The sequence below is a fragment of the Nerophis ophidion genome, linkage group LG09 (assembly GCF_033978795.1).
Source record: "Nerophis ophidion isolate RoL-2023_Sa linkage group LG09, RoL_Noph_v1.0, whole genome shotgun sequence".
Taxonomy (NCBI): domain Eukaryota; kingdom Metazoa; phylum Chordata; class Actinopteri; order Syngnathiformes; family Syngnathidae; genus Nerophis; species Nerophis ophidion.
In genome coordinates, this window is record NC_084619.1 from 66,878,865 (window position 1) to 66,890,247 (window position 11,383).

General features: G+C 30.6%; 1 protein-coding gene across 1 annotated transcript in view; it reads right to left on the minus strand.

Moving 5' to 3' along the window:
* The window catches only part of grid1a (glutamate receptor, ionotropic, delta 1a), a 662,543-nt gene that overhangs the window by 50,426 nt on the left and 600,734 nt on the right, over nucleotides 1-11,383 (minus strand). Inside the window, exon 9 of the mRNA XM_061911628.1 lies at nucleotides 692-793. Within this exon, the coding sequence (XP_061767612.1) occupies nucleotides 692-793 (102 nt within the window). The remainder of the gene's footprint in view (nucleotides 1-691; nucleotides 794-11,383) is intronic.

Sequence of the window (11,383 nt, forward strand, 5' to 3'; positions counted from 1 at the left end):
TGAATGCAGCAATGCACAGAGATATCCTGGATGAAAACTAACTGAGAGACTATTCAGGATAGAGGGAAAGATGAATGCAGCAATGTACAGGGACATCCTGGATAAAAAAACAACTGAGAGACTATTCAGGATAGAGGGAAATATGAATGCAGCAATGTAAAGAGACATCCAGGATGAAAAACTAACTGAGAGAGTAGTCAGAATAGAGGGAAAGATGAATACTGTAATGTACAGAGCCATTCTGGATGAAAACTAACCGAGAGACTAGTCAGGATAGAGGGAAATATTAATGCAGCAATGTAAAGAGACATCCAGGATAAAAAACTAACTGACAGACTAGTCAGGATAGAGGGAAAAATAAATGCAGCAATGGACAGAGAAATCCTGGATGAAAACCAACTGAGAGACTAGTCAGGATAGACACCAAAATGCGTCTATCCTCCCTTTTCTGTCTACACATTGTGTCTACTTGTGAGTACTCTGTGTGTGTGCGCTGCCCAACATGCTCCCCTTCTTGTAAAACTAGCAGTGTCACAATGCCCGTTAGGCTGCTTTTAAAACAGAGTCTAGTACCGCCTTTGATTCATCAGTACGGTGATACTAGACTAGCACCGGCATCTTTGCATTGCAACACAATCATGACAGACTCGAACCTCTGGTTCTGACCGACTGTGTGGTGGATCCAACTCACCAGTAAAGTCACCACCTTGAGGGTCACACCCTGCATTCCACTCTCGATCCGGTTCTCCTTTAAGCTTCCGTTCAGACCCCGGGTGGAATCCCAAGACGCCAACTAAGCGCAGAGAAGAACAAAAAAAAGACAATAATATTTTATCAATATTTTGCGGTACGGGACAATTACACGTCACCTTCCAGGTGATGTTTGTGCTGCCATCTTGTGGCCGCAATGCGCCACAACAACATTGTCAACATCTTTCACAATCCACATTTTGTGTCGGTGATGTGAGAAACTGCTATCTAAACACGGTGTAGCTCCCACTTGGAAAGCAAGTGCTCCTACAGCAGGAATACAAATGATGTATGCCAACACAATGCAAAATCTGGCAAAACACCAACCAAATGTTTTTGTTTTCTTTAATTGTCATTTAAAGCGTGTTTATGTCACTTTTGTGTTGCACTGTTAAAACTATTTTTAAAACACAATTAATTAAAGCAAATTAATTGCCCGTTCCTTGTATTAAAAACTTGAAATTTAACTGTGTAGGGTACACTTAATAATGATGAAAATAATAATAATAATAATAGTAATAATAGATTTTATTTGTAAAGGTACTTTACATTGAGAAAACAACCCCAAAGTGCTACAGTGTATTAAAAAAAACTAAACAAAAACAACCAAAACAAAACAATGCTAGAACCACAAATAGCTGCCCCCAACAAGTAAAATAAATAGTAAAAAAAGTAAAAAATAGAACAGCCTAATAGCTAGAACTAGCACAAACACGCACACACACACACACACACACACACACACACACACACACACACATAGTTTGTTCTTTTTTAAAGAAGGTTTTTTTAAGCCTTTTTTTAGAAGCATCCACAGTCTGTGGTGCCCTCAGGTAGTAAGGGAGAGCGTTCCACAGACTGGGAGCAGCGGAAAATATCTGCCACTATTGCGCTTAATTTTGAGTTATCTATGAACAAACTAATAATAGATTGTATTAGCAAAGGCACTTTACATTGAGAAAACAACCCCAAAGTGCTGCAGTGCATTAAAAAAACTAAATAACAAAAACAAAAACAAAACAAGGCTAGACCCACAAATAGCTGCCCCCAACAAGTAAAATAAATAGTAAAAAAAGTTAAAAATAGAACAGCCTAATAGCTAGCACACACACACACACACACACACACACACACACACACACACACACACACACACACATAGTTTTTTTTTTTTCTTAAAGAAGGTTTTTTCAAGCCTTTTTTAGAAGCATCCAGTCTGTGGTGCCCTCAGGTGGTCAGGGAGAGCGTTCCACAGACTGGGAGCGGAGCAGCGGAAAATATCTGCCACCATCGCGATTAATTTTGAGTTATCTATGAACAAACTGGGATTAATCACGATTTCACAGTTTCAGTTAATACTAATAACTAAAGTAAAGTGTAAATAATGTCAATAACTAGATGAACCATCTGTGGTTGTGAAGTGAACACTGGTAAGGTTGTAACTACTGTATAGAGTAGGCTAACCCATGTGGTTCCTGTGGATGTGAACACATTACTGTAGTGACTAAACAACATAGTGACTGAAACAGACAAAGTAATGTGTAAATAATGTAAATATTTAGATGAACCATCTGTGGCTGTGAAGTGAACAGTAGTAAAGCTGTAAATACTGTATAGAGTTGGCTAACCTATGTGGTTCCTGTGAATGCAAACACAATTACTGCGGTGACTAAATAACATAGTGACTGAAACGGACAAAGTAAAGTGTAAATAATGTCAATAAGTAGATTAACCATCTATGGCTGTGAAGTGAACCCTAGTAAGGTTGTAAATACTGTATAGAGTAGGCTAACCCATGTGGTTCCTGTGGATGCGAACACAATTACTGCAGTAACTAAGTAACATAGTGACTGAAACAGACAAAGTAAAGTGTAAATAATGTCAATAACTAGATGAACCATCTGTGGTTGCGAAGTGAACACTGGTAAGGTTGTAACTACTGTATAGAGTAGGCTAACCAATGTGGTTCCTGTGAATGTGAATGCATTACTGTAGTGACTAAATGACATAGTGACTGAAACAGACAAAGTAAAGTGTAAATGATGTCAAAAAGTAGATTAACCATCTGTGGCTGTGAAGTGAACACTCGTAAGGCTGTAAATACTGTATAGAGTAGGCTAACCCATGTGGTTCCTGTGGATGCAAACGCATTACTGTAGTGACTAAATAACATAGTGACTGAAAAAGACAAAGTAAAGTGTAAATAATGTCAATAACTAGATGAACCATTTGTGGTTGTGAAGTGAACACTGGTAAGGTTGTAACTACTGTATAGAGTAGGCTAACCCATGTGGTTCCTGTGAATGTGAATGCATTACTGTAGTGACTAAATGACATAGTGACTGAAACAGACAAAGTAAAGTGTAAATTATGTCAAAAAGTAGATTAACCATCTGTGGCTGTGAAGTGAACACTCGTAAGGCTGTAAATACTGTATAGAGTAGGCTAACCCATGTGGTTCCTGTGGATGCAAACGCATTACTGTAGTGACTAAATAACATAGTGACTGAAAAAGACAAAGTAAAGTGTAAATAATGTCAATAACTAGATGAACCATCTGTGGTTGTGAAGTGAACACTGGTAAGGTTGTAACTACTGTATAGAGTAGGCTAACCCATGTGGTTCCTGTGGATGCAAACTCAATTACTGTTGTGACTAAACGACATAGTGACTGAAACAGACAAAAGTAAAGTGTAAATAATGTCAATAACTAGATGAACCATCTGTGGTTGTGAAGTGGACACTGGTAAGGTTGTAACTACTGTATAGAGTAGGAAACCCATGTGGTTCCTGTGGATGCGAACACAATTACTGCAGTAACTAAGTAACATAGTGACTGAAACAGACAAAGTAAAGTGTAAATAATGTCAAAAAGTAGATTAACCATCTGTGGCTGTGACGTGAACACTCGTAAGGCTGTAAATAATGTATAGAGTAGGCTAACCCATGTGGTTCCTGTGGATGCAAACTCAATTACTGTTGTGACTAAACAACATAGTCACTAAAACAGACAAAGTAAAGTGTAAATAATGTCAATAACTATATAAACCATCTGTGGTTGTGAAGTGAACACTGCTAAGGTTGTAACTACTGTCTAGAGTAGGCTAACCCATGTGGTTCCTGAGGATGTGAACACCTTACTGTAGTGACTAAATAACATAGTGACTGAAAAAGACAAAGAAATGTGTAAATAATGTAAATATTTAGATGAACCATCTGTGGTTGTGAAGTGAACACTAGTAAGGTTGTAACTACTGTATAGAGTAGGCTAACCCATGTGGTTCCTGTGGATGTGAACACATAACTGTAGTGACTAAACAACATAGTGACTAAAACAGACAAAGTAAAGTGTAAATAATGTCAATAACTAGATGAACCATCTGTGGTTGTGAAGTGAACACTAGTAAGGTTGTAACTACTGTATAGAGTAGGCTAACCCATGTGGTTCCTGAGGATGTGAACACATTACTGTAGTGACTAAATAATATAGTGACTGAAAAAGACAAAGTAATGTGTAAATAATGTCAATATTTAGATGAACCATCTGTGGCTGTGAAGTGAACACTGGTAAGGTTGTAAATACTGTATAGAGTAGGCTAACCCATGTGGTTCCTGTGGATGCGAACACAATTACTGTTGCGACTAAACAACATAGTGACTAAAACAGATTAAGTAATATGTAAATAATGTCATATTTGAACCTGGGACAGAGCAGGTTTATCTCTACTTTGGTAAAATCCCTGAACACAATCATCAAATGCGGCAAAAAAAAAAAAAAAAAAAAAAGTCATCATCCCACAATTTGTGATTCAGGTTGTGTTGGGGGAAAAAAAACAACAGCAGACTCTGGGAGGACGTGTGGTTACCACGGCAACAAGTGTCAGCCATTAGCATGCTGTCAGGACCCTCATTCCAGCATCCAGCAGTCAGTGTTTGGCTGCACTTTGCAACCCATCTGCTGTCTACTTAGTGATCAGACCGGCCAGCGCGGCGGCGATGAGGATGAAGACCGTGATTGCGGAGGGTGGGAGACACCAGATGTTATTTGCATAATAAAAGGTGAAGACGGCGCCGGGTCGTGCGGGCAAGGCCTTCCGCCACGTGGACTCTGTGAGCGCCACCGCGTCCGCCGGTGAAGGCGGATGTCGTCTAAATTGTTAATGGCCGCCGCGAGCTGGACGAGGACGCCAGGCGTCACTTTGGGCTGTCTTTGAGATGGGAGCTGACAGGACAAGAAGGGACGCCCCGGGACAGACGGCAAGGACACGGGACAGCTCAGACTTCATCCTATCTGTCCTTTTGGGTCTTGCTCCTTCAGAAATGTCTCCAAAGAATTCCCTTTATCTTACATTGTTTTTATGTATTACCTTTGCCATAAAAATAAGCTTTCATTGTGTAAAAAAGGAAAATAACAGACCATAATTCACCTTTTTTAGATTATATTTTATTTAAAAAAATCTGTCTGTAAAACAAATATTTTTTCCACATTTTTCAGACTAAGGCACACTTAAAATACTTTTATTTTCTCAAATAATTCAATTTTTCCAATATTTTTTTATTTATTACCTTTGCCATAAAACTACATTTTTATTGTGTAAAAAGGAAAATAACATACAATAATTCACATTTTTTTAGATTACTTTTTATTTAAAAAAATATGTCTGTATAACAAATATGTTTTCCACATTTTTTAGACTAAGGCGCACTTAAAATACTTTTATTTTCTCAAAGAATTCCCTTTAACATTGTTTTTATCTATTACTTTCGACATAAAACTAAGCTTTTATTGTGTAAAAAGGAAAATAATGAACTGAGACTGACAATATTTTTTTAACTTTTTTAGATTACATTTTATTAAAAAAAATCTGTTTGTAAAAAAAATATTTTTTCCACATTTTTCAGACTAAGGAATACTTAAAATACTTTTATTTTGTCAAAGAATTAAAATTTTCTAACATTTTTTATTTATTTATTACCTTTACCATAAAACTACATTTTTATTGTGTAAAAAAGGAAAATAACAGACAATGATTGACCTTTTTTAGATACAATTTTATTTAAAAAAATATGTCTGTATGACAAATATGTTTTCCACATTTTTCAGACTAAGGCACACTTAAAGTACTTTTATTTTCTCAAAGAATTCCCTTTATCTAACATTGTTTTTATCTATTACTTTTGACATAAAACTAAGCTTTTTTGTGTAAAAAGGAAAATAACATACAATAATTTACCTTTTTTAGATACAATTTTATTTAAAAAAATATGTCTGTATAACAAATATGTTTTCCACATTTTTTAGACTAAGGCACACTTAAAATACTTTTATTTTCTCAAAGAATTCCCTTTAACATTGTTTTTATCTATTACTTTTGACATAAAATGAAGCTTTAATTGTGTAAAAAGGAAAATAATGAACTGAGACTGACAATAATTTTTTACCTTTTTTAGATTACATTTTATCAAAAAAAATCTGTCTGTAAAAAAAATATTTTTTCCACATTTTTCAGACTAAGGCACACTTAAAATACTTTTATTTTCTCAAATAATTCAATTTTTCCAATATTGTTTTTATTTATTACCTTTGCCATAAAACTACATTTTTATTGTGTAAAAAGGAAAATATTTAAACTGAGACTGACAATAATTTTTTACCTTTTTTAGATTACATTTTATTAAAAAAAATCTGTCGGTAAAAAAATTATTTTTTCCACATTTTTCAGACTAAGGAATACTTAAACTACTTTTATTTTGTCAAATAATTCAATTTTTCCAACATTTTTTTATTTATTACATTTGCATAAAACTACATTTTTATTGTGTAAAAAGGAAAATAACATACAATAATTCACCTTTTTTTAGATTAAATTTTATTTAAAAAAATATGTCTGTACAACAAATATGTTTTCCACATTTTTTAGATTAAGGCACACTTAAAATACTTTTATTTTCTCAAAGAATTCCCTTTAACATTGTTTTTATCTATTACTTTTGACATAAAACTAATCTTTTATTGTGTAAAAAGGAAAATAATGAACTGAGACTGACAATAATTTTTTTACCTTTTTTAGATTACATTTTATTAAAAAAAATCTGTCTGTAAAAAAAATATTTTTTCCACATTTTTCAGACTAAGGAATACTTAAACTACTTTTATTTTGTCAAAGAATTCAATTTTTCTGACATTTTTTTATTTATTACCTTTACCATAAAACTACATTTTTATTGTGTAAAAAAGGAAAATAACAGACAATGATTGACCTTTTTTAGATACAATTTTATATAAAAAAATATGTCTGTACAACAAATATGTTTTCCACATTTTTTAGACTAAGGCACACTTAAAATACTTTTATTTTCTCAAAGAATTCCCTTTAACATTGTTTTTATCTATTACTTTTGACATAAAACGAAGCTTTTATTGTGTAAAAAGGAAAATAATGAACTGAGACTGACAATAATTTTTTACCTTTTTTAGATTACATTTTATTAAAAAAAATCTGTCGGTAAAAAAAATATTTTTTCCACATTTTTCAGACTAAGGCACACTTAAAATACTTTTATTTTCTCAAATAATTCAAATTTTCCAATATTGTTTTTATTTATTACCTTTGCCATAAAACTACATTTTTATTGTGTAAAAAGGAAAATATTTAAACTTAGACTGACAATATTTTTTACCTTTTTTAGATTACATTTTATTAAAAAAAATCTGTCGGTAAAAAAAATATTTTTTCCACATTTTTCAGACTAAGAAATACTTAAACTACTTTTATTTTGTCAAATAATTCAATTTTCCAACATTTTTTTATTTATTACTTTTGCATAAAACTACATTTTTATTGTGTAAAAAGGAAAATAACATACAATAATTCACCTTTTTTTAGATTAAATTTTATTTAAAAAAATATGTCTGTACAACAAATATGTTTTCCACATTTTTTAGACTAAGGCACACTTAAAATACTTTTATTTTCTCAAATAATCCCCTTTAACATTGTTTTTATCTATTACTTTTGACATAAAACTCATCTTTTATTGTGTAAAAAGGAAAATAATGAACTGAGACTGACAATAATTTTTTTACCTTTTTTAGATTACATTTTATTAAAAAAAATCTGTCTGTAAAAAAAATATTTTTTCCACATTTTTCAGACTAAGGAATACTTAAACTACTTTTCTTTTGTCAAAGAATTCAATTTTTCTAACATTTTTTTATTTATTACCTTTACCATAAAACTACATTTTTATTGTGTAAAAAAGGAAAATAACAGACAATGATTGACCTTTTTTAGATACAATTTTATTTAAAAAAATTTGTCTGTATAACAAATATGTTTTCCGCATTTTTTAGACTAAGGCACACTTAAAATACTTTTATTTTCTCAAAGAATTCCCTTTAACATTGTTTTTATCTATTACTTTTGACATAAAACTAAGCTTTTATTGTGTAAAAAGGAAAATAATGAACTGAGACTAACAATAATCTTTTACCTTTTTTAGATTACATTTTATTAAAAAAAATCTGTCGGTAAAAAAAATATTTTTTCCACATTTTTCAGTCTAAGGAATACTTAAACTACTTTTATTTTGTCAAAGAATTCAATTTTTCTAACATTTTTTTATTTATTATCTTTACCATAAAACTACATTTTTATTGTGTAAAAAAGGAAAATAACAGACAATGATTGACCTTTTTTAGATACAATTTTATTTAAAAAAATATGTCTGTATAACAAATATGTTTTCCACATTTTTCAGACTAAGGCACACTTAAAGTACTTTTATTTTCTCAAAGAATTCCCTTCATCCAACATTCATTTTATCTATTACTTTTGACATAAAACTAAGCTTTTATTGTGTAAAAAGGAAAATAATGAACTGAGACTGACAATAATTTTTACCTTTTTTGGATTACATTTTATTTTAAAAAATCGGTCTGTAAAATCAATATGTTTTCCACATTTTTCAGACTAAGGCGCACTTAAAATACTTTTGTTTTCTCAAATAATTCCCTTTTTCTAACATCGTTTTTATTAATTACCTTTGCTATGAATCTACATTTTATTGTGTAAAAAGGAAAATAACATACAATAATTCACCTTTTTTAGATTACATTTTATTTAAAAAAAATCGGTCTGTAAAATAAATACGTTTTCCACATTTTTCAGACTAAGGCGCACTTAAAATACTTTTGTTTTCTCAAATAATTCCCTTTATCTAACATTGTTTTTTATCTATTAGCTTTGCCATAAAACTAAGCCTTTATTGTGTAAAAAGGAAAATAACAGAAAATAATTTACCTTGTTAGGATTCAATTTTATTTAAAAAAAAATCTGTATGTAAAATAAATATGTTTTCCACATTTTTCAGACAAAGGCGCACTTAAAATACATTTATTTTCTCAAAGAATTCCCTTTATCTAACATTGTTTTTATTTGTTTCCTTTGCCATGAAACTACATTTTATTGTGTAAAAAGGAAAATAACACAGAACAATTTACCTTTTTTAGATTACATTTTATTTAAAAAAAATACATCTGTAACATATAATATGTTTTCCACATTTTTCAGACTAAGGCGCACTTAAAATACTTTTATTTTCTCAAAGAATTCCCTTTTTCTAACATTGTTTTTATTTATTACCTTTGCCATGAAACTACATTTTTCTTGTGTAAAAAAAATAAAATAACAGATATTTTTTTCTAGATTACATTTTATTTAAAAAAACTGTCAAATATATATGTTTTTCACATTTTTCAGGCTAAGGCACTCTTAAAATACTTTTATTTTTTTTAAGAATTCCTTTTATATAATATTATTTTCATTTATTACTTATGCCATAAAACTAAGCTTTTATTGTGTAAAAAGGAAAAAATAAATAAACTGAGACTGTCAATAATTTTTACCTCTTTTAGATTAAATTTTATAAAAAAAAAAACTGTAAAATAAATATATTTTCCACATTTTTCGGACTAATTTTTATTGTGTAAAACAGGAAAATAACAGACTAAAAATAGCTCAAATAGCAGCACTTACCAGTGAGCTGGCTCTTTTTAAATTGTATTTATTTACTAGCAAGCTGGTCTCGCTTTCCTCAACATTTTTAATTCTAAGAGAGACAAAACTCAAATACAATTGTAAAATCCAAGAAAATATTTTAAAGACTTAGTCTTCACTTTTTTAAATAAATTAATTTTTTTTTTTACTTTGCTTCTTATAACTTTCAGAAAGACAATTTTAGAGAAAAAATACAACCTTGAAATTAATTTGGGGATTTTTAAACACATATACCTTTTTACCTTTTAAATTCCTTCCTCTTCTTTCCTGACAATTTAAATCAATGTTCAAGTATTTTTTTTTTTGTAAAGAATAATAAAGGAATTTTGATTTAATTCTTCATTTTAGCTTCTGTTTTATCGACGAAGAATATTTGTGAAATATTTCTTCAAACTTATTATGATTAAAATTGAAAAATGTTTTCTGGCAAATCTAAAAAATCTGTATAATCAAATTTAAATCTTATTTCAAAGTCTTTTGAATTTCTTTTAAAAGTGTTGTTCTGGAAAATCTAGAAGAAAGGATTTGTCTTTGTTAGAAATATAGCTTGGTCCAATTTGTTATATATTCTAACAAAGTGCAGATTGGATTTCAACCTATTTAAAACATGTCATCAAAATTCTAAAATTAATCTTAATCAGGAAAAATGACTAATGATGTTCCATAAATTCTTTTTTTTAATTTTTTCAAAAATATTCAAATTAGCTAATTTTTTTCTTCATTTGTTTTGGTTGAATTTTGAATTTTAAAGAGTCAAAATTGAAAATAAACTATGTTTCAAAATTTGATTTTAAATGTTTTTCGTGTTTTCTCCTCTGTTGAACCGTTCAATTAAGTGTTTTTTTCAACATTTATTCTCTCCAAAAAACCTTCTCCAAAAGGAAAAAAAATGTACGACGGAATGACAGACAGAAATACCCCTTTTATACATATATATATATATATATATATATATATATATATATATATATATATATATATATATATATATATATATATATACACACATATATATAGATTTATTTATTAAAGGTAAATTGAGCAAATTGACTATTTCTGGCAATTTATTTAAGTGTGTATCAAACTGGTAGCCCTTGGCATTAATCAGTACCCAAGAAGTAGCTCTTGCTTTCAAAAAGGTTGCTGACCCCTGGTTTAGGAAAACTTCCTGTGCTATTTTGAGGGTGCAATTTAGCACTCGCTTTCTTGCTTATTTTGCTTTGCACAGCCCTCAGCTTGAGTTCTGACTAATCATCACAGCTCCATGACTCATTGACACATATTTGAGTTGAAAAGAAAGATGAAATATGTAATTTGTGTTTAAATACTATTAAATGGGAGTAGAGAAAATACCAGCCCAGTGGGGAATAAACCTGCCATCCTCCAGGCCGGTGACACACACTTGAAAAGTTACACAAAATTAATATTTAAAGCATCTCCAACACAAACTTTTTTAATATAGAAAATGGGCTCTTTTTTTATTTTTTTCCCCTCCCAGGCCTGAACATATGTCGGCTGACTGAATACAATAAGAAGACATTGCAGTAATAAAAGGAACAATATCCCCTCCAGCC